This window comes from Ovis canadensis, chromosome 1 (assembly GCF_042477335.2).
Source record: "Ovis canadensis isolate MfBH-ARS-UI-01 breed Bighorn chromosome 1, ARS-UI_OviCan_v2, whole genome shotgun sequence".
Lineage (NCBI taxonomy): Eukaryota > Metazoa > Chordata > Mammalia > Artiodactyla > Bovidae > Ovis > Ovis canadensis.
The window spans coordinates 70,630,263-70,654,978 of NC_091245.1; the positions used below are offsets into that span (position 1 = coordinate 70,630,263).

At 40.7% G+C, this 24,716-nt stretch overlaps 1 protein-coding gene and 1 pseudogene across 13 annotated transcripts in view; one reads left to right on the forward strand and one right to left on the reverse strand.

Moving 5' to 3' along the window:
• EVI5 (ecotropic viral integration site 5) overlaps nucleotides 1–17,548 on the reverse strand; it is a 227,493-nt gene extending 209,945 nt beyond the window's left edge. For 7 of the 13 annotated variants that reach the window (XM_069597973.1, XM_069597970.1, XM_069597971.1 and 4 more), the window contains exon 1: nucleotides 16,319–16,862. In XM_069597973.1, the coding sequence (XP_069454074.1) occupies nucleotides 16,319–16,414 (96 nt within the window). In that variant the 5' untranslated portion in view covers nucleotides 16,415–16,862. The other 6 variants (XM_069597978.1, XM_069597976.1, XM_069597977.1 and 3 more) reach the window with 1 other exon arrangement.
• Nucleotides 9,056–12,088, forward strand: LOC138428547 (small ribosomal subunit protein mS38 pseudogene; annotated as a pseudogene).
• Nucleotides 17,549–24,716: the final 7,168 nt, after the last annotated feature.

Here is a 24,716-nt window from a genome sequence, read left to right on the forward strand (position 1 = left end):
AATGTTTTGCATGTTTTGAGTATTATCAATAAATATGGAGTACAGATCTTTAAAAATCTATAAATATCTTCAAAGAAGAATTTCAAATTATGTCTTTCACTTATTTAACAGTTGTCAGATGGAAGAAGAGAAAGATAAAAAACACTGACTTCAATAAGAATAGAAAAAAATAGCAAACAGAAATTACACCGAAAGGGGAAAAAAACAGAAGAAAGGGTAACACTGCTGACAAGTCTTCTTCCTTTAGATGTCTATATGACAAATTTCTCTTGAGTTAATTTATTTTCAATATGCACACAGCATATATTCATCTCTCTCTGATCCTTCCTACCTCTAGGGCAAAGTTTCAGAAAAGAAAACTTGCAACTAACATGACATTGTAAATCAACTATAATTTTTAAAAAAGAAACAGAAAATTTGCACACAGTGATATATTATTGCTGCTGTATATTTTACTACGTTACCAGGCACTATGACAAGACTTACATTCATTATCTTATTTAATCCTCACGATAATCCAGATACAGATTTTACTGAAGTTTACAGAAGTTAAACTTTATTTTGGGGGGCTCCAAAATCACTGCAGATGGTGACTGCAGCCATGAAATTAAAAGACGCTTGTTCCTTGGAAGAAAAGTTATGATCAACTTAGACAGCAGATTAAAAAGCAGAGACACTACTCTGCCAACAAAGGTCCATCCAGTCAAAGCTATGGTTTTTCCAGTAGTCATGTATGGATGTGAGAGTTGGACCATAAGGAAAGCTGTGCACCGAAGAACTGATGCTTTTGAACTTCGGTGTTGGAGAAGACTCTTAAGAGTCCCCTGGACTGCAAGGAGATCCAACCAGTCCAACCTAAAGGAAATCAGTCCTGAATGTTGATTGGAAGGACTGATGTTAAAGCTGAAACTCCAATACTTTGGCCATCTGATACGAACTACTGACTCATTTGAAAAGACCCTGATGCTGTGAAAGATTGAAGGCAAGAGGAGAAGGGGATGACAAGAGGATGAGATGGTTGGATGGCATCACTGACTCAATGGACATGAGTTTGAGTAAACTCCAAGAGCTGGTGATGGACAGGGAGGCCTGGCATGCAGCAGTCCATGGTGTCACAGTTGGACACGACTGAGCAACTGAACTGAACTGACTGATAGAGGTTAAACAACTGGCCCAAGAAGCCATTAGCCAATAAGTGATGGAGCCAGGATACTAAACATTCAGCCCTAAAAACCAAAATGTCTTCACAAGTGTAAATCATTGAACGGAAGGTGAGCTAAACTAACAGAAGAGCATAAAAGTAAAAACACAGCACATCAGAACATGTCATGACTCTAAGGATTTTGCCAGACAGACAGGACCTGCCCCAAACCAATCTGATTACTTATAAGAGATTCAATTAACTAAAATATCGAGATGGAAACTATATTTGAAAATAAACTGTCAATGTATCACAAAACTCCTACTTCCTTTGACAAGAGCGTATTATTGACTATTTTATCTTTTATATCAATGTATAATACTGGTGTAAAGAAAAGTCTCAAGAATATCAACAAAAACCTCTTTTATAATTTTTATAGTAAGTGTAAACAGATCTGCATAACTGCAGAAATATTTGACATTTTCCTGACTTTAACATTTTGCACAAAAGAAAACCATCCCACTTTGTAAGCTACAGCAGTAATTTCTAAAGAAAAAGAAGGAAAGGAAGAAAAGAAAATGAACAGTGAAAAGCAACCATCGGCAACCACATCACAATTACATGCCTGAAACAGAGATAAAAGGAAATTTACCAAGGGGAACAGAAACATTCAACTGCAACTGATCTAACTTGTTTATAAATTATAAGTTTTCTAAAAATCTTCTAAACATAAAATGTCAGTATTGTTGGATGCTCCAAAAGCATAAGCTCATGGTTTAACAGCTGCAAATCTGTATCTATACTCAGCTTTAAAGAACTGCATGCATTGTTCTCTAGCTAACCAAATGCCCTTAACTCTATGGACTGCCACAGCTCAGAAATGCCTTAAACTACATACAAGGTTCACACACTTTTCCAACCATTCAAAACACCTGAGTACTGCCGATATTTAGAGACTATGTGATTGAAGCATTACACGTGAATAAGGTCCTAAGTTTAGCATTTTAAATGTTTTAAACATACAAAACTGTACCAGACATAGTACTTAGTTATCTTAAGGAATTAGCATTTGTTTCAGTCTTTGAAACCTAAGAGCTATTCAAGTTCAATTTTATTCAAAGATTTAATGAAATCTTTTAACTGGACATTTCACCTACTACCTAGTATTAAGAGTTTTCATACATTCAGGATAGTCATTGCTAGGTTTTTTAAGAAAAAATAGTGACCTTTTAAATCACCTTGATCATAAAACAAAAATTACCATGAGCTATGGATCTGAATTAAATTTTGTTCATGCTTAAAAATGACTTATTTAATGCTATATACTTCGGCAGACACAACCTATTTTAAAAAGTATATAAAACTAGAATCTTGCCTGCTATAGGCCAAACCATTCAAATAAGATAATCAGTATTTTTAAGTATATACAATGCATCAAACAACTTTATGAGGTACAGCATTAATTCCTCAGACTGACAGGAAAAAACTAACTCACAGGTAGTTCTGGCAATCCACTTGAGACATTCTGGTAATTGAAAACTGAACACAAAACTGAAACCAACCCTGCTATCAGAAGGGTCTTCCTTATATTTTATAGTCAATTCCATTCATGCTTTCTGCATTCTTTTAAACTTCCTTTATGAAACTGATAACCACAAAATCGTAACAGCTATTTATATTGAGCACAAAACACAGGCCAAGCACTGTTCCAGATACTTTACATTTATTATTTCCATTCCTCATGAACAATATTGCATGGTAAATATGAAAACACACATTCTTCTGATAAAGAAACAGACCCAGACAGGTTAAAAGGAGAAGGAAAATGACAAAGCAAAACGCTTGCTCTTTTTATTCAGATGGTAAAGAATCTGCCTGCAATGCAGAAGACCCAGGTTCGATCCCTGGGTTGGAAAGATGCCCTGGAGAAGAGAATGGCAGCCCACTCCAGTATCCTTGCCTGGAGAATTCCATGGACAGACCCTGGAGTTGCAAAGAGTCAGACATGACTGAGCGACTAACACACACTTTCTACATTATGCCACTTTGTTCCCCTCTGGCCATCAATTCATATCATAACGAAATTCTTCCTGAAACAGAACTTCACTTGCTTCAATAAAAACTACTGCTGCTTTCCTTCAAAGAAAAGGCAATTCCTATTATGTGAAATATTTTACTGTATTACCAAACTACTGATATAATTTCTCCATCAATACTTTTGCACTAAAACTGGAAGAGAGTGCTATGTAAAATACACTGATAAGAATACTAGATAACTAAAATTTGGCCATTGTGAGCTGAACCTAAAATTTCTATAGCCAAGGTGTTCAAGTTCATGAGTAAAGAGCTAATAAGCCTGTTCCCAACCTCGACCTTCTATTGTTACAAACACAAAATTGTTTTTTTAAAAAAAGCATATCCGCACACACAATTTTTTCCTGGCAGCAGCAAGAGTACTAAAATACCTTTTTTCTTATGCTTCCATCTAGTATGAAAAAAGCACAAATTCAGAGCAAGTATCTCTTAAAATATATCACACATTACATGAATCTTTTATTTAATGTACACAATATGCCAAGAAGTGTGAAAAAAAAAAAAAGTGTGTTAAGCACTATTACTCCATACCAAGGGTGAAATAAAAAATGAATTACCACTGTTTTGAAAAATCCTAAAATGTCAATAAAAATCTGTAACATAATTCTCCAAAACAGGCAAATAATGCACAGATCATGGCAAGGCCTAAAAAATATTTTAAATTGCCATTTAAATTAATTTAATTACACTGATACTGGTTTAAAAAAACTGATTGAAATAAGAAGTGGAAAATGTATGTTAATTGAAATTGGATAGAAGGACACATGAAAACTCAAGAAATCCTTGCAGAAATATAGTAACAATGAAATGATTTTTTGAAAGGTCCTCAGCATTTCAGGAAGGTAAAAGCACCACATTTTACTGACAAAGTGCATAGGGCCTTCTGAGCATGCAAGCAACCAAAGCCACAGGGCCTTCACAAGTTAAAGTGTTTTTAATCCTTGTTTCCTTGTCAGAACTTAAAAAAAAAAAAAAAGGTTGGGGTGAATGGTATCTCCAATGCCTTTCTGTTCAGACATTGTAGAGCCAAAAGAAAATCGATCAGCTCATACCAGCAGATTTTTATGTATTATTAGTTTCAATAACAAAGGGGCAAGGGAGTAGGGGGAATCCCCAAAACACTGCACTCGAAAACCTAGGTCTCATTCCCTGAACCTCATATACACTATGAGGCTACAGAAACAATCAGAAGTTCTGGGACAAACCAACAAAGTGGGAGTACATTAGCAAGTACTCGAGTAAATTAACCCAGGTACACAATAACTTGAGACTTTAACAAGATGCCAGAGGAACATTTAGGACTACGAGAGATTTTTTTTTTTTTTAATCTGATAATGTTAAAGAAAACAAAAATGTTATAATCTTAACTACTACACATATCCATACCTCTCTAGTCTCACAAGCCACAGAGAAGTAGGGTTTCTGTCTAAAGTCAGAAGACAGGCCTCCTGTTCTCGTCCTGGAACTCAGGAGGCAGTCTGTCTCTTCTTCCCAGTTTCTGCTCTCATCTTTTACAGAGGCTGCTCTGCCATATTGAGAACTCTCACTGGATCTTACATCCCACTAAATACCCCCTGTCTCACAGTACTGTCCCTCCCCCACAGCTACGCAACTGGACACACGTTCAATTTTCATTCTTCCCTACTTCATTTCCCACTTTTTCACTGCAATGTGGTTTCCACCATACCATTTTACTAAAACCACACTTATCAAAGTCACTCACCAACAGCCTCTTTGCGCTAAATTCAGTACATGATTTACAATCTTCATCTGACTTGCAGATCTCTCTGTAACATGTGACCCACACAATACTCTTTCCTTTTGTTTTTTATTTTTCTCATCAGTAAATACATGCTCATTAAGAACTGAAATTATCATAGAAAAAAACAGAAAAGTTTGAGTACTCTGTAATCCCACTCTCAAAAACAGCCACTGTTAGCAGTACAGTATATATTCATTAAGATTGCTATACATATGCTACTATATGGGTATATGTATTAAGTTAACAAAAAATTAGATCATACTTGGGGACTTTCCTGGTGGACCAGTGGTTAAGACTCCAAGCTATTACTGTAGGGAACATGGGTTCAATCCCTGGTCTGGGAACTAAGATCCCATATGCTGCTCAGCCCAGCCAAAAAAAAAAAAAATCATACTATATATTTTTGAGAAATTTTTACATAATGTGCCTGATTTTCTTTGTTAGTATTATGTGACAGCATAATTAACGGCCTCCTAAAGAACTCAGGGTTCCCTGGCGGCTCAGGTGGTAAAGAATGCACCTGCAATGCAGGAGGTCTGGATTCGATCCCTCAGTCAGGAAGATCCCCAGCAGAAGGGCATGGCAACCCACCCCAGTATTCTTGCCTAGAAGCTCAGTGGTAAAGAATTCACCTGCCAAAGCAGGAGATGCAGGTTCAATCCCTAAGTCAGGAAGAAGGAAATGTGAACCCACTCAAATACTCTTGCCTGGAAACTCCATGGACCGAGGAGTCCGGCAGGCTCCAGTTCATGGGGTTGCAAAAGAGTCAAGACACAATTTAGCAACTAAACAACAACAAAAGAGCTCATTATAAAACCCAGAACCTGGGCATGTTATCTTAAATTGCAAAAGGGACTTATATTGCAGAGGTACTTAAGAGAAAGGTTTTGTGATGAAGAGATTATCCTGAATTATCTGAGTTGGGCCCACATGAAGATGCAATGCAGTTGACTTTGAAGATGCAGGAAGAGGTCAAGGAATGCAATGCAAGGAATACACAAAATGCAACTCTAACAGCTGGAAAAGGGAAGGAAATGGATTCTACCTCAGTAACCAGCAAGAGTCAATACCTTGACTTTAGCCCAGTAAAACACTTGAGACTTCTGGCCTCCATAACTGTAAGATACTACATTTCTCTAGAAGTTATTCCATAAAGTGCAACTATTTGGTCAAATAACATTATATTTTAAGTTTTAATGGATTTTTAAGTTAATCTCCAAAAAGGCTATTATCACTGTTTATTCACATTAACAACATTCAAGCCTCTCCCCCCTTCTTCAAAGTTTAACTCTTTCAGTTTGTTAAAATTGCTTCCGGTGTCCCTTCTGTAGTAGTTACTGAATTCCTCCTGCTCCTTTCCAGACTTCTCTTCATCAGCTTATTTCTTACATGTCAGTGGTCCCCAAAATTCCAATTCCATCCTGGGCTTTCTCCTCTTTATACACAGCTATCTCATCTACTTCCTTTTACCCCAATTACTACTTACAAACAGATTTCTCCCTCTTCCCGCTAAAATGTACTCCTCCATTTTATTAATGACCGGTGCACCAATATCCAACAGCCTATGGCAGATATGCACTTCCCTGGTGGCTTAAATGGTAAAGAATCTGCCTGCAAAGCAGGAGACCTGGATTACAAAGATCCCCTAGAGAAGAGAATGGCTACCCACTCCAGTATTCTTGTCCGGAGAATCTCGTGGACAGAGGAGCCTGGCGGGCTACAGTCCATGGGGTCCCAAAGGGTTGGACACCACTGAACGACTAACACATGGGCAGACATGTGGGGATCACCTGACCCCTGCTTTATGTTCCCCCCACACACCATAGGCTCTAGAGTCCATAAGATTCTCTCCTGACCTATCGGTTCCTTAGAACAGGAATACACCAGTTTCCAGCTGTGGCGCTTCACTGTGCATGCTCCCTATCTCAAGTCTCACACCCCACTGTGCCAGAAAAGGCTTTCTGAAACTCAGTTCTGATGTGTCATTCAAGTAGATCTTTCATAGGCTGCTGGTTGCAATGTAAAATGATATATCCCCTTGGGAAAATTGGCAATGTCTTCTAAAGTTAAACATACAGCTGCCCTATGAGGCAGTAAATCCACCATTAGTTATTTATACAAGAGAAATGAAAATGTATGTCTACAAGAAGACTAGCAGTTATGTGTTCATAACAGTTATATTCACAATAGCCTAAAGGGAGAATAAATAAACTGTTCTAGTTATATAATGTATTGTGCTGTCTTTAGTTGCTCAGCTGTACCTGACTCTTTGTGACCCCACTGACTGTAGCCCACCAAGTTCCTCTGTCCATTGGGATTCTCCTAGCAAGAATACTGGAGTGGGATGCCATGCCCTCCTCCAGGGGATCTTCCTGACCCAGAAATTGAATTGGGGTCTCCTGCATTTCAGGCGGATTCTTTACCAGCAGAGCTACCAGGGAAGCCCATATGTTTTACTACACATCAATTATAAAGAACTACCGAAGCAACTATCCTTCAATAAAAAAAAAAAATTAAATTTTTTTTAAAAAAGGAAGACGACAGATATACCCCAACGAGCAACAGGAAAAAAAAAAAGAACTACTGATAAGAGCAACAATGGATGAATTTCAAAGACATTACACTGAACTAAAGAAGCCAGCCTGAAAAGAATACACGCTTATTCTACTTTTCTATTAGGTGACATTCAAGACCTAGAAAAACTAAACTGGTAGTATCAGAACAGGAATTGATTAAAGGAACTACGTGGGATTATTGGGAAGGCAGAGAGTCACACAAGAGCACATATTTATTGAAACTCATTCACTAGAAAAAATGATACTGATAAACCTATCTGCAAAGCAAGAAGAGAGACGCAGACGCAGAGAATGGACTTGTGGACACAGCAGGGGAAAGAGAGGGCAAGTGAGCCAAACTGAGAGAGGGACACTGACATCTATCCACTGCCTCGCATAAAACAGACAGCTGGTGTGAAGCTGCCGTACAGAACACAGGGAGCTCAGCTCCGTGCTCTGTGATGACCTAGGAGGCTGAAATGGGAGGGAGGCTAAAGAGAGGGGGTATATGTATACTTACAGCTGATTCACATTGCTGTACAGCAGAAACACAACACTGTAAAACAATTACACATCAATTTTTAAAAAACTCATTCAGCTTTATAATTAAGTTCTGAGCATTTCGCTACACATAAACTTCACCTCAAATATTTCTAAAGCAAATATTAAGATTTAAAACTTTTAAAACTCATCATTTTTCCATATAAAAGCCTCATAGCTGTCAGAATAGCCATCACCAAAGTCTACAAATAACAAACACTGGAGAGGCTGTGGGAAAAAAGAGAACCCTCCTGTACTGTTGGTGGGAATGTAAATTGGTGCAGCCACTATGGAAACAGTCTGGATGTTCCTTATAAAAACTAAAGGAGAGTTACCATCTGATCCAGCAATCCCACTCCTGAGCATATATTCAAACAAGACAAAAATTCTAATTTGAAAAGATACATGCACTCCAATATTTAGAGCAGCGCTACTGAAAATAACCAAGACATGGAAACAACCTAAATGTCCATCCAGAAATGAATGGATAAAGATGTGGTATATATACATGCACACTGGAATATTATTCAGTCACATAAAAAAGAATAAAATAATTCCATTTGCAGCAGCACAGACAGACCTGTGGAGATTATCATACCAAGTGAAGTAAATCAGACAGAGAAAAACAAATATATGATATCACTTATATGTGGAATCAAAAAAAAGAAAAGATACAAATGATCTTATTTACAAAACAGAAATAGACTCACAGACATAAAAAATAAATTTATGGTTACCAAAGCAAAAAGGTGGGGGAAAGGAGGGATAAATAGGAGACTGGGATTAACAGATACATACTACTATATATACAATGAAGACCTACTATATAGCATAGGGGCCTATATTTAATATCTTATAATAACCTATAAAGAAAAAGAATCTGAAAAAGGATATATGTACAACTGAATCACTTTGCTGTATACCTGAAACACATCATTGAAAATCAATTATACTTCATTTTTTTGTAAGGCTCAAGATTTAAAACAAACCAATCACTAAATCACCCCCCCCCTTCTTTATTTATCGCCTCACTCAGAAACAAGACTACACCAGAAATTACCCGGCGGTCCAGTGGTTACGACTTGGCATTCTCAATGCCATATGCCCGGGTTCGATCACTGGTTGGGGAACTATCTAAGATCCCACAAGCTGAGCAGTGTGGCCAAACACAAAGAAAGTAAAGAAGCAAGACTGTAGCCACCGTGTGTTCCTCTGGTTTATAAATTCCGTGAAAGCAAAGATTCTGTCTATGGAGAATTGATCACAATTACCCCAACACCCATCCTTATACTTGACACATTTGGGATGCTATATATATGTTATCTTTGCTGATTCTTAATGACTTACTGACAATGTTTATAACTCCATTAAATTTTTAGATCATCTACTGATTCATTTTTCTGATCTTGTGTGTTAAATGTCAATATACCACGCTTGACAACATTTATAACCTTGTTCATCCAGCAGTGGCAAAGAAGCTTCTCCCCAGTTTCAAAAAGGGAGCCAAGTTCAGTCTTTAACATTGTGCTCCTCTCTTACATGCATTTCAATTAAATATTTAAAGCCACTACACTTGGTGCATGAGCTAGGATTCATTTTCAATTTACTTATATCTTCTCACCACCAAATTCTGGCTCAGTCTTCTAAACTATCATGATTTCTAGTATACCCAAATATATTAAATTTTTCTTTCTCTCATGTATCTCATTCAAATATCATATTACACAATTGTTCATTAAAGTAAAACTTTTATCCCATATATCTGTTAACACTGTTCTAACAAACTTACTAGCATAATTTATGAGAAAGCTCCATTCATTTTCTAAAAGATTTATTTATTTTTGGCTGCATCGGGTCTTTCATTGCAGTACAAAGGCTCTCTAGTTGTGATACTCAGGGACAGTAGAAGCTGTGCGTGGGCTTAGTTGCCCCATGGCCTGTGGGATCTTAGTTCCCCGATCAGGCATAAAATCCGTGCCTCCTGCACTGGAGGATGGATTCTTAACCACCAGACCACCAGGAAAGTCCCTAGATTCATTTTTAACACGGCAAAAGAACTGTACCAAGCCGAATACAGCAACTAATCATTTGAGCACCAATTCAAAGGTAAGACAAAATGCCCATGGTCACTTCTCTGTCAGTGCTTACACGTTCTTGTGAAAAACAAAAAGGGCAATGATCCATAAGAAAACCATTCTGTTCCTATCTCTTTCAAGGTTCCTTTCAAGAACACAGGAGCCAGCAGTTCCTTAAAGATAGAGCCCTAATCATAAATTCATAAGACACTGAATACCAAAACCTACAATGAAAATCCAGATTAAAAGCCAGTTTAACCAGCTTTAGGGAACATTTTTCAAAGTACAACTGTGAGGGTTGGATTAGTACAAAGTAAAATAAACAAGCACTAAAGCCACATTGTCTTTGGCTACTTAATAAACTACAAACAGCACAGGCAGGGAACCCTCTCATGAAGCACAGAGACAGTACTCTTGAGACAGACTCTTCAGAGTCCCTTGGACAGCAAAGAACTCAAACCAGTCAATCCTAAAGGAAATCAACCCTGAAATTCCCTGGAAGGACTGATGCTGAAGCTCCAATACTCTGGCCACCTGATGAGAACAGCTGATTCACTGGAAAAGACCTTGATGCTGAGAAAGATTGAGGGCAGGAGGAGAAGAGGGTGACAGAGGATGAGATTGATTGGATGTCATCATGGACTCAATGGATATGAGTCTGAGCAAACTCTAGGAGATGGTGAAGGACAGGGAAGCCTGGTATGCTGCAGTCCATCGGGTTGCAAAGAGTCGGATATAGCTGAGCGACTGAACAAGAGCAACAACAACAAAAAGACACTGAAACCCAGAAACATGGATACAACTGAAGGGTAAACAAATAAAATTTTATAAATTTAGCCTAACAGAAAGCAAGTAACATTGAGAATAATATTTTCATATCATGAACTCTATGATAAAAACTTTTATTTCAAAAAGCATTTGGAAACCTACTTAGTGTTTTAAAGCAAAAAAAAAAGAGTGCAAAGCATAACAAAGTTATTAAAGGAGTAACAGAGGTTTTAATGGTAGTTCTAATTAACTTACCAGTTTAAGTTAACTATCAAGATTTCAACAACTTTAGCAATTTATCAACTTTTTCTGGTACAGAATCTTGTGTTTCAAAACAAAAAATTCTGGGTGGTGGAATGGTCAGTCGCCTGGCCACATCTGGAGAGGGTCAGCGTGAGGCCACAGTCTGTGGGTTCCAGGAACAGCCAAGGCACCCATACCACCTGCAACGCACTGTGGGCGCCTCAGAGTGAAGCTGAGGCTCAGGAAGGCCCTGCTGAGCACACGAGGCTGCTGCCACACACAGACCACGTTCTGGCACACCTGACTCCCAGCTGCTCGGGGATGTACCCTGGGGCAGGCTGCAGTGAGCCCTGGCCTGTCTCGGGGGTGCTGGGCAGGCTAGACTGCCAGTCTCACTACAGCATGCAACCAACAGGCCCACACGGGGCTGCCTCCCTTCCTGGCCAGCAGGTCCACCCAGAGTTTGAGGGGATGCTGGTCCCCAGGAAGATATCCATCAGCCCCTGGAGAACTGGCTGACCATTTGCTACCTCCTCACCCCAACTCTGAGCGTCCGCCCAGCCAGGCTGGGGAAGGGGTTAGGCAGGAGGGGGTGAGGAGGTCTGAGATGTACTGCAAAGATGTGCTCAAGATGTGCCAACATCACCTCAAGCACTGCAAGTTGGTCAAGAGGACCTGATTCCTGCAGTGGAAAGTCAGCCTGGAAGCGAAGCAGATCAAATTCAAGACAAACTTGAGGCACATCTGGCAGAAGCCAGGCCTGAAGGAAACCCCCGTAGGCTGGCAGACCTCCAAGAGCTACCTAAAGGGTAAAGGAGTCTCCTGTCTCTCCCTCACCCCTGCTACTGCTGTGACCTATGTGATAAATATTCAGAGAACTCAGTCAAAAGCAAAAAACAAAAAATTGTAAGTATTACCCCCCATGACCATAGCTAGATTTAAGAATTATTGATTAAAATAACAAAACCAACATGACTTTTTAATAACTTTTATATGTTACAAATATGCAAGATCTATTTGTTCACTCACTATTAAATGTTTAATGCACATATGGATTTCCAGACCCAGTGCAGAGATCCACAGCCCACTCCATTTCTCCAGTCATTCATCTCTTCTATGTGAGTCCCCACTACAGAAAGTATCAAATAGCTCACTAAGCTGTCTTATCTTTAAAATCACTTCCAATCCTGAGATTATAAAACTCTGGGACAAAGGATACGTCTCAAAAGAATTTAGGGATTTCTACAGAAATGACAGTTTGATCCAGTATTTAGATGCTCTCCCTCCTACCATTCTATGTAGATAACAGTAAAGAAACTTTAAAAGCTATAACCCCACAGGGAGGAGACAACAGTGATGGACAGATGGCAACACATTTTTGTATGATGAAAGATGAGGGACTTCCAGGTTAAGACGGCAGATGGATCACACACATCTAATTCTCTCTCCCAGAATCCTAACAGGGCTGCCTTGGTGGCTCGGTGGTAAAGAATGTGTCTCGCAATGCAGGAGACATGGGTTCGATCCCTGGGTTGGGAAGATTCCTTGGAGGAGGAAACGGCAACCCACTCCAGTACCTCTTATTTGGGAAATCCTATGAACAGAGGAGCCTGGCGGCTACAGCTCATGGGACCGCAGAAGAGTTAGACAGTACTGTGACTAAACAACAACTAAACTCTAATAAAACAAGGATAAAGAAAACTTTGCAGTTGTTTTTAGGACACTAACCATAAGGATCAAGAGAATGGAACAAACAACAGCAACAAACCCTTGAAGGCTGGAGAGATGGATGAGTGGTAACTGATTTGGTCAAAGACAAGTAGTGTTTGCAAAGACAGCAGTGCGCTGACCACCAAGAACAAACCCAGTTGACAGTACAGAATCCTCAAAGGGTTCCGGAGCTGCCAGAGCAAAGAAGTAGGGGACTGAAGAAGGAAAGATGGGGTGAAAACTGTTTGAATAGTTAGAAACCTAGACCTGCATTCCTCTTTCAAGCCACTGAGTGATCTAATCTCAGTAAGGCAGCAGATTAGGGATTCAGTCTCTAAAAAGGGTAAAACCAAACATTGCGAAAGATGAAGCCAATATGTATCCCTTCACATTACATGCTTTATGGCTCATTACCCGACTCTCCTTTCCTGAGTTCCCAGACCACTGGCAACTAGACCTCTGCCTTCCAAGCAGAAAATTTCCATACTCTCTGGGAAATAGAATCAGGCCAAAAGGAAAGACAGACACTGGAGAGAGGCTCAAACAGCCTACTCAAACCAACGGCTTCAATCCTGACCATACATTTGAATCACCTGGGCAACTTTAGAAAATACTGGTGCTAATCTATGCAGAGAGAAATCAGAATAGGGGTTGCCTCTGGGCGGGGAATGGGGAAGACAGGATAAAGGAATATGAAGGAATTGTCTGGGTTTTTCACTATGCTCTGTACTGTGTGTTAATTACACAGGAGAAGGAAATGGCAACCCCCTCCAGTACTCTTGCCTGGAGAATCCCATGGACAGAGGAGCCTGGTGGGCTACAGTCCATGGGGTCGCAAAGAGTTGGGCATGACTGAGCACACACACACAAAGTCTGTATATGGACCTGCAGTTTCCCTTCTCCCCCATTCACGTCCTCTCATAAATTTATTCTCTGGAAACACAGACTTGGAGAGACTCCAGACTCAAGAAGAGTGGAGAGAGGCTCAAGGCTGAAAGCCAAGGAATAAAGCAGAAGTATGTATAGCGAATAGCAGCCCCCACCCACAGCCCACTTCCTTTGCCCAGCTCTCAGAACACTGGGAGCCAGGCATATTACCTCCCCCACAGTTTGATTTAAATGTCCCTTTTGCATGCAGCCAAACCAATTTTCATCATAGCAAGATAAAGGTCTTTTCTTGAATTTCTCCAACTGCTCCTAGACTCTAAACTCCTTAAAAGCAGGGGCAGCATCTTAATCAGCTTTGTATCCCCAGAGCCTAACACATTCACACGTTATATTAAACACTCTACAAATCTTTGTCTCCGACCCAGGAGATAACATGCAAATAGAAGAAGATTAGAAAACCTTGGAAAATTAGAACATACAAGGTGTAATCTGGACTAGGTCTTGAAGGGAGATTAAAAATTTAGGATTTATTAATGAAATGATGTCTGGGATTTGTTTTAAAATAATTTCTGAGCCACTCCCCTCACTCCCAAAATCAGTTGTATTTCTGTATACTGGCCACAAATGCTTTAAAATATCATTTACAACAACATTAGAAATATAAAATACCTACAAATAAATAACAAATGGTATGCAAGACTTTAATACAGAAAACTACAAAACATCAGAGAAATTTTAAAAGACATAAGTGGAAGAACATACCACGTTCATAAACTGGAAAACTCAGTTCTGTTAAGAACTGAATTCTCTCCAAATTGATAAATAGATTCAATTCCAATCTCCAAAATCTGTATGAATGGACAAGATTCTGAAATTTATGTGGAAACATTGAGAGCCAAGAACTGCCCAGACCATCTTAAAGAACAAAATAGGAATGACCCAAATCAAGGCTTATTATAAAGTTATATCAATAATACAGTGATATTGGCGCAAGGGTAACAAATAGACCAATGAAACAGAATAGTGTTCAGAAACAGATCCACACTTCTACGTTCACCTAACTTACAAAAAAGTATCACACAGTGCAGAGGGGCAGGGATGATATATATTCAGTGAATGGTGCTGGGTCAAATATATACCCATATGGTAAAAAGTGAATCTTGACCCCTACAATCCACCTACAACTCACTGTAAATCGTACAACTTAAATGTAAAAAGTAAAAATAAAACTTCTGTAATGATAACATGGGTGGAGCAGGCAAAGGCAACCCACTCCAGTATTCTTGCCTGGAAAATCCCATGGACGGAGAAGCCAAATCGGCTAAGGTCCATAGGCTAAGGTCACAAAGAGCCAGACACAACTGAAGCAACTGAGCACACATACTTGGTAACATGAGAAATCATCTCCATATTCTTAGGCGAAGCAAAGATTTCTTTAATAGGTCACAAACAACAGTAATCATAAAGACAAGGATTAAGTATATTTCATTAAAATTAGCAATTTTCATTCTTCAAAAAAAAAAGGCCATCAAGATTGAAAAGACAAGATACAAAGTGGACAATGATTAAGTCCAGAAAGGACTCATGGGAAATAGATGTGTATATACATACACATACACACACACAAACAGAACTTATATTCTGAATAAAGAATTACAAACCAATTTAAAAAATAAGAAGACTTAACAGGCACTTCACAAAAGACAACATATAAATGGCCAACAAAAGGTACTCAACCACAATCATCAGAAAAATGTAAAATAAAGCTACATATATATTACTGCACTTCAACCAAAATAGCAAAATTTTTTAAAACTGAGAAGCATTAGCAAGGATATGAGGTAAATGGGAATACCATTCCCTGCTAATTCCCAAAGTAAAACTACTTTGGGAAAATGTTCAACTGGATCTAATGCTAACATTTTATTATTCACATACCTCATAAATCAACAGTTCTACTCCTGGATATATACCCCAATCCTGCAATGTTCTGTTTCTTGACCTGTAATAGTACACTTAGTAAAAAGTCTTTACCTGCATACTCAAGATTGGCACTTTTAAAAAACACGTTATACTACAATAAGTTTTCTAAGACCTCTTTAACACAAATTTCTCAGAGACCTTAAGGCTAGCATTTTAGAATAGGAGTGTCTGGTAAACTGCAGAAACTTCATTAATAACATTTTTGAAAAACAAAACAAAAAAGCTACTAATACATTTCAGTTCAGAACAAAGGTAAAAACTACGAACAGATAACTTCTTGATTTTCATGAAGCACCAGATTGCTTTCACCAATGGAAGAATTCTGTTATTCTACACTGAAACCCACAGAAGAGCTATCTCTGCAAGAAAATGCTGCCTTTTGAAACCACTTCTAACAACGACAGACAGGAGTAAAGTGAAGGAACCATTCCAAAAGTTTTGGTTAACTCTTCAGTGAAAGGATGCCAACTGAGCTGATCTATGATGCCCAAAAGACAGAACGAAAAACACAAAGAAATCACAGCAACTCTAAATCAGACACTACCACAATCCAACCTACCGGAAATTCTGTGGTTAATTTGAGGCTTGCCCCTCTAGTCATAAAGTGATTATAGTGATGGCTACAAACGCTCCCAACTGCATCCTTGGGCGTCATTTAACACACCTGGCTCGCCCATCACCTGCCTGGAGACACGGCCTTACGCAGAATCCCCGAGGCCAAGCGAAGACGCCAACTTCGCAAGAGGCGCGGACAGTCTCGCCCCATCTGGTCTCCCAGGAGGGAACAGACTCCTGGCCTCGAGGGCGGGGGTGAAGAGTCAGTGTGCCCCACAGGATATCGAGGGAGCGCCCCCGAAGCAGCCTCGTCCCTTCACCTCCCTGGCAATCTACTGGAAGTCCCGCTGGCGAGTTTCTTCCGCAGCGACCGCGGTGGGGAGGGTCCCGGTGGCCACAGGGAACTTAGGCCCCAGTAGGGCCGGAGGCGCCCGCCCCGCTCGCGCCGCAAGTTTAGCGGCGGCCCCGACTCGCCGCGCCTCGGCCCGGCTGTGCGTCCCGCGGAACTCGGGCTCGCGGCCCGCCCGGCCTCCCGGCCCGCCCGGCCTGGCGCGGCGCCCCTCACCTTGGAAACGTTGGGTGGACTCCGTCGTAAACATTAACTTCCCATCCAGCCGGCAGCCGAGCCGCCGCGTCTCAGCGCCTCGGCCTCGCTCCCGGCTTCGCGGGCCGCCCTCTGCGCCTCCTCTCGAGCGCCGCGCTCACTCAGGAGCTCGGGGCAGCCTCCGACCCTGACCCCACTCTTGCAGAGCCGCCGCGGTTTCAACTACAACCCGACCCCCAGCGTGCCCGCCGCCGGCTCCTCCCGGGTCCGGCCCGGCCGCGTCAGGAAGGCTTAAGGCGCAGGCGCGGCAAGGGCCTTAAAGAGACCCGGCCGTCTCTACCGCATAATGGGTTCGAGCAGGTTAGGGGTCGGGCCGGCCAGCCGAGAATAGGAGAAGCCGAAGGGATTGGACAGTGGGGACCGGGGGCGGAGAGCTCTCGCCTGTTCCTCCGCCTCTCTCTCAAAGCTCCAGCCATCGGACGCACAAACTGCTGACTTCCCCAGTCTCTAGAACCGCCCCTTGACTGTAAGAGCTGCACCAAACGTTCCCGCTCCCGGCCCGAAGCGACCCCAGCATTAAGGCTGCCGGCTTGGCATTGCCGCACCGCCCACGCGCCAGGGGTCCCAGGCTGGGGCCACGCGATGCAGACGCGCAAGCTTCCAGCGGCCGCCAGAGCGTCCTCGAGAGGCAACCAGATCACTCTGAAAAAACAATTAACGTGTAAATGGCACTTGTGATTGCAAATCCCTCGACCATCAGTCGTCTCGACACATTGGTATGCAGAGTCCGGCAGCGGGCAGAACATGGGCACGAATATGTGATGTCCAGTCGGGCAGTCATCCAATATCAACGAAGACATTCTTAGAAGGAAAGTACTTAGTGAGGAACAGAAACAAGCTACTAATCCCAGTCAAATCCCAGAAAAACGGGAAAAAAAAAATAATAACAAAAGCAATATAAATGACTTTCATTAGACATTTAGAAGTGACAAAATGATAGTAATTAGCACCCAAAAAAGAACCTAGAAATTAGATAGCCCTGGTTATTATCTAATTGAAAACCATAATTTCCAGATAGGGTTCCACTGTAATAAGCATTTAAAAAAAAAAAAAAACCCACCTCTCCATTTAAAAAAAAAAAAGAAAGATTAGGAAGTTCAAAAAATAGGAAGTAGAGCCATGTCCTTCCACGCAGATAAAAACTTGAAATTTTATCTGAGGCAAAATTTTGCATAACTTTAGATTATGGCGTTATTAAAGTAATTTCAACCAAGTTTCATCACAGCTGAATCTATCTTGTATAAGAAAGCTGAGACACCATGTTAATCTACCTTTCCTTCCTAAATTCCATTTATCAGAAAATCCTGTAGATTTTTACCTACCAAATTTTCCTTGAATCTGGCCTCTTCTATGTCTTCCATCACCTCCCTAGTCCAAACTACCTTTGCCTAGGAGGACCAGGGGCCTGGGTGATGGTGGTTTAGTCACTAAATTGTGTCCAACTCTTGCGACCCCATGGACTGTAACCCGCCAGGCTCCTCTGTCTGTAAGATTTTCCAGGCAAGAATACTGGAGTGGATTGCCATTTCCTGCTCCAGGGGATCTTCCTCACCCAGGGATGGAACGTGGTCTCCTGTGCTGCAGGCGGATTCTTTACCGACTGAGCTACCAGGGAAGCCCTGGGCTACTAACTTAGTCTCTGATTGGTTTACTTTCATGCCCTCTGCTGCTGCTGCCAAGTCGCTTCAGTCGTTTCCGACTCTGTGGGACCCTATAGACGGCAGCCCACCAGGCTCCTCTGTCCCTGGGATTCTCCAGGCAAGAACACTGGAGTGGGTTGCCATTTCCTTCTCCAATGCATGAAAGTGAAAAGTGAAAGTGAAGTCGCTCAGTCGTCTCCGACTCTTCGCGACCCCATGGACTGCAGCCTACCAGGCTCCTCCGTCCATGGGATTTGCCAGGCAAGAGCACTGGAGTGGGGTGCCATTACCCCACTCTAATCCTGTCTCCACACAAATGGCTCTGTGTACCACAGCACTACCACTTCAATGGCTTCCCACTTCCTTAGACAAAACCTCTTAACTAATCTGCATGATCATGCGGCCTCTTCTCCACCTCTCCACCTCTTCTCACTGCTCAGACCACATTCTGTCCTATCTCTGTTCCAGCCACACTGACCTCTTCCAGTTCCTCAGTTTTCTCCCTCCAGAGACTTTTCATGTGTGCTTTGCTCTGTGCCTGGAAACCTTTTCCAGTACTCATCCTTCTGACCACACCTCTAGTCTCTGCCCCTGAGAAGTACCTTCAGACTCCCCTGCCTTGGTCCTTTCATATCACATGGCACTGAAACTGTAATTATGTGGGGTTTTTTGGTGGATTTTTGTTTCCCTCACTCAACTAATTACACCAATGAGGCCGGCCAGAAGCTTGGTTTTCTTTGGTTCATGGCTCTATTTCTATGTTTGTTCAATGTATGTTTTGTTAATTCAATAAATGAGAAGTAATTAATAATTAATTATTCTAATACTAGAACTTGAACTAGATATGGTTTGAAGGTGACCTAAGTCATAGATAGGTAAAATGTCACAATCTGACATTTGGAATCAGAGTCTAAAAAGAACTCCAGTAATTTTTAAAATTGATTTTATTTTGATTAGCTGAGTTGTCCGAAGATCCTTTGGGTAACCTTTAAAACTGAATTCTCAAAGTACCTGTATAAAGAAAGCCCTGAATTAATAATGATTGCTATGGGATGGTCCCACGTAAACCTAATAATGGTTGCTTCAAGGGAGGAAGACTGAATGGGAGTCAAGGCTGGGAGGAAGATTTTTGACTGCCTGCCCTTTTGTACCTTCTTAATTTCAAGCCATGTGAATATATTACCTATTTGAAAATAAAAACACAAAAGAGTTCATACTCTGATTCTATTTATTTGAAATTCCAGAAAAGGCAAAACTAGTTTGTGATGAAAAAATCGTAACGGATTGCCTCTGGCAGGAAATTGGGAAGGTACATGAGAGAAATTTCTGGGTCTTAAAACTGTCCCGCTTGGGCTAGGCTGGGACCTGGGACTCTTTACCGGAGTGCTTTCACATGCACAAATATTTCCGTAAGCAACAGAACACAAAGGAGCTATAAGGGACTAAAAATACTTGCACACATGTGCAGATACAAAAAGATCAGAAACCAACTGCCGTTTCCAAGGTGTCAGGAGCAAAAGCAGGGTACTATGTATGACTCCTGCACACAGCACCACCAGTTGGGTGGACGGACCGTGCTTTTTCTCCCAAAGTACCATAGGATATTTTTAGGAAGCTATGCTTCCTGCCCAATCCACCAACTTGCCCATCCCCTCAGTCCGTTTAAGAAACCATCTTGCCTCCCACCACCCCTTGGAGCCAGTAAGGGCATCTGTTACTCATTTTGCTTCCCTTGTGCTGCAGCATGAGATCCAATAACTTGCCTGGATTTCTCATCTGGCCTTTTATCAATTTCTACTGATTAGAGAGTTCAAGTACTCAAAATAGTAACACATTATTGGTGCAACCACTGTAGAAAATGGTATGGAAATTCCTCAAAAAATTGAAAACTACCATACAATCCAGCAATTTCACTTCTGAATATTTATCTGAAGAAAATGAAAACACTAATTTAAAAAGATATGTGCAGAGAATACCCTGGTGGTCCAGTGGTTAGGACTCAGTGCTTCTCCTACATGGGGCTCGAGTTCGATTCCTGGTTGGGAAACTAAGAGCCCACAAGCCTCTCAGTGTGGCCAAAAAAACAAAAGATATGTGCACCCAAAGTTCACGGCAGGATTATTTACAATAGCCAAGATATGGAAGCAACTTAAGTGTCCATCAGTAGATGAATGAATAAAGATATGGTGTATATAACACAGTGAAATGTTAGTCATAAAAAAGAATGAAATCTTGCCATTTGCAACAACGTAGATGTACCTAGAGGGAATATGCTATATAAAAAAAGTCAGGCAGAGAAAAAAAAATATCATATGTTTTCACTTATAGGTGGACTCTAAAAAACAAAACAAACATAACAAAATAGAAACACTCAGAGAACAAATCAAATGGGGAATTGAGTGAAATAGGCTATGGGAATTAAGAAGTACAAATGTCCAGTAATAAAATAAGTCATGGGAATGTAATATACAGTGTAATATAGAGAATATAATCAATAATGTTGTGATAACTTTGGTGACAGTATATTAGGTTGGTGCAAAAATAATTGCAGTTTTATATTGTTGACATTTGCTGTTTGATATTGGAATACATTCTTAAATAAATGTGGTTATGTTATACATCATTTTAATGCACATTTCTCCTTTTATTTTGTTTGCTTATTACTTGCTGTGTATTTATATTTATTTTAGACTGGGAAAATGATGTTAGACAAAAAGCAAATTCAAGCAATTTTCTTTTTTCTAAAGTCTTTATTGAATTTTTTACAATATTATTTATGTTTTATGTTTTTGGCTTTTTGGCCATGAGGCATGTGGGATCTTAGCTCTCCGACTAGGGATCCAACCTGCACCCCCTGCATTGGAAAGGAAAGTCTAAACTGCCAGGGAAGTTCCCTAAGCAGTTTTCTTATTCAAGTTCAAAATGGGTCATAAAGTAGCAGAGACAACTCGCAACATCAACAACGCATTTGGAATTGCTAACAAATGTACAGAGCAGTGCTGGTTTTGCAGTGGAGATGAGAGCCTTGAGACGAGATGAGGAGCACAGTGGCAGGCCAGCAGAAGTTAACAACAACCAATTGAGAGGATCATCGAAGCTGATCCTCTTACAAACTACACAAGAAGTTGCCAAAGAACTCAACATCAACCATGCTAAGGTCGTTCAGCATTTGAAGCAAATTGGAAAGGTGAAAAAGTTCTATAAGTGAATTCCTCATGAGCTGACTGAAAATCAAAAAAATTGTCATTTTCAAGTGTCGTCTTCTCTTATTCTACAGAACAATGAATCATCTCTCGATCGAATTGTGATGTGCGATGAAAAGTGGATAACTGGAGACGACCTGCTCAGTGGACCAGCTTAGTGCTTTGGAAAAAGCTCCAAAGCACTTCCCAAAGCCAGAGTTGCACCCAAAAAACAAGTCGTGGTCACTGGTGGTCTGCTGCCAGTCTGCTCCACGACAGCTTTCTGAGTCCTGGTAAAACCATTACATCTGAGAAGCAAGCTCAGCAAGTCAATGAGATGCACCAGAAACTGCAGCCCCTGCAGCCGGCACTGGCCAACAGGAAAGGCCCAGTTCTTCTCTACAACAATGCATGACCGCATGTCCCACAACCAATGCTACAAAAATTAGGCCCTGAAATTTTGCCTCATCTGCCATATTCACTTGACCTCTCACCAACTGACTACCACTTCTTCAAGCATCTCAACAACTTTTTGAAGGGAAAATGTTTTCACAACCAACAGGAGACAGAAAATGCTTTCCAAGAGTTCATCAAATCCAGAAGCATGGATTTTTATACTACATTAATAAACAAACATTTCTCATTGGCAAAAATGTGTTGATTGTAATGGTTTCCTATTTTGATTAATAAAGATGTGTTTGAGCCTAGTTATAATTATTTAAAATTCACAGTCCAAAACCACGATTACATTTGCACCAACCCAATAACTAGCCATACTGTTGTGATCATTTTGTAATGTATAAAAACATCAAATCACTATGTCGTACATCTGAAACTAATATATCATGAGTCAATTCAATTTAAAAAATAAGCTAATATACAGTTGTGCACTCTGTAAGTATTGGCTAAGGACTGTATATATTAATACAATTTTTCTTTTAATCCTCATGCTATGTTCATGAGGCTGGTATCAGTATAACCCCCTTGCAGATAAGAAAACTAAGACTTAGTAAATACCATGTAACTTGCCCCTATCTATAAAAATAGAAAATGATGGGGGTTGAACCCAGAAAGTCTAATGTCAGAAGTGGTTTATATTACTTACCCACTAGATCAAGAGCTTTGCAAAGATTGAAATCATATTTTGTCTTAGACTATTCAGTTGCCCCAGCACTTTGCTTAGTAGCTGCTTAACATATTTTGAATGAATGATAAAGAACAAGCTTGGTGTTGATTTTATTGGTACAAATTATGTATTTTTAATTGGTACAAATTCAGGAGCCACAGGGGACACAGTTTTGATCCCTGGGTCAGAAAGATCCCCTGGAGGAGGGCATGGCAACCCACTCCAGTATTCTTGCCTGAGGATTCCCATGGACAGAGGAGCCTGACAGGCTACAGCCCATAGAGCCTCAGAGAGTCCAACATGACTAAAGTGACTGAGCACACGTGTGCGCTTGCATGTGTGTGTGTGTGTGTGTGTGTGTGTAATATTCTAAACAGTCTAAATAATCAGTACCATTGTGTTAAGTGCCTAAGATGTACTATCTCTAATGAGATCATAGGCCTGAGGAGAGAAGCTTCTCCCATTAGCTCTAACCATCCTATTCATTTGATGAAAGAGTTTACACTTTAGTTTTTCACTGGAAAATTAATTTTTTCTTTTAAAATTTAAAAAATCTGTATAAATAAATAATAAGATTAAAGTTAAAGCTAAATCTAACTAGAGAAATAGCTAATTCTAACTTCTCCCAAGTGCTTAAACACTTGCATAAGTGAAATTGCACCGTGTGAATCTCACACCAACACCACCTCTGCTTCAGCCCTCTGCCACCTGGCTGTTCACACTCCGAATGAAACTAGAATAGAAGATAGAGGAAGTGTGGGTGCAGTGAGCAGGGGTCCCCTCCTCAGAGACAGTTGAATCTGAGGCAAATTCAGTTAGCGATTCAAGATTCCCTGTGTTCTAATACCACACACCTCTGATATTGATTTGGGTCACTATCTAAGAAGGGAGGGCTGCTCTGGCGGCTCAGTTGTAAAGAATCTGCCTGCAATTCAGGAGCCACAGGGGATGCAATTTCGATCCCTGGGTCAGGAAGATCCCCTGGAGGAGGGCATGGCAACCCACTCCAGTATTCTTGCCTGAAGATTCCCATGGACAGAGGAGCCTGACAGGCTACAGTCCACAGGTTTGCAAAGAGTCAGATACGACTGAAGCAACTTTGCATGCACACACTAGGAGGGGAACAGAAGGAGCGTCTGAGTTCTAGTCCCCTCTAAACCAAGTAAGGCTTAAACATCAGAGCATTGTGCTCTCAGTCACCAACAATGTTTTATGAGTCAGCCATGTGAGCCTCATTGCTCACAGAAAGGAAAGGCAAGGGAGGCACTCTTATAACCTCAGTATATTCCCATGAAAGGCAAAAACTACTCAGAGTCCAGAAAAGGAACTAACTAGTGTTAAACTCACTGCCCATTTTCACTTTGGGCATCTCAGTTACATTCTAGGACTGCACTGTCCAATACATCAGCCACTAGCCCCATGTGACTATTTACATTGAAACTTAAAATTTCAGTTTCTCAGTAGCAGTCACACCTTTCAAGTGTTTAATAATAGCCTACATGTGGCAGCTAGTCACTAAGTTGGGCAGCACACATACACCATTTCTATCCATTAGAAAGTTCTCTTGGCAGCACTATTCCAGAAAAAGGAGGAACAACACTCCATTGTGACCTTCAGCCCAAAGGCTCACAATGAAATAGTGAAATGAAAGCCTATTTCACTTGGTTCAGTGCTTTCCATAGCGCAAACCAAAAGGCACTCAAGCACAAAAGCTGTGGCCTCTCTTTGTACTGAGGTGATAAAAATGGCTTTAACCTCACCACTTCACCTCCACCACATTCTGTGGTTTGCAAGACACATTATATTAGGAAAGAACATTGTTAAGAGGCGCACAATTTGATTGCCATCTC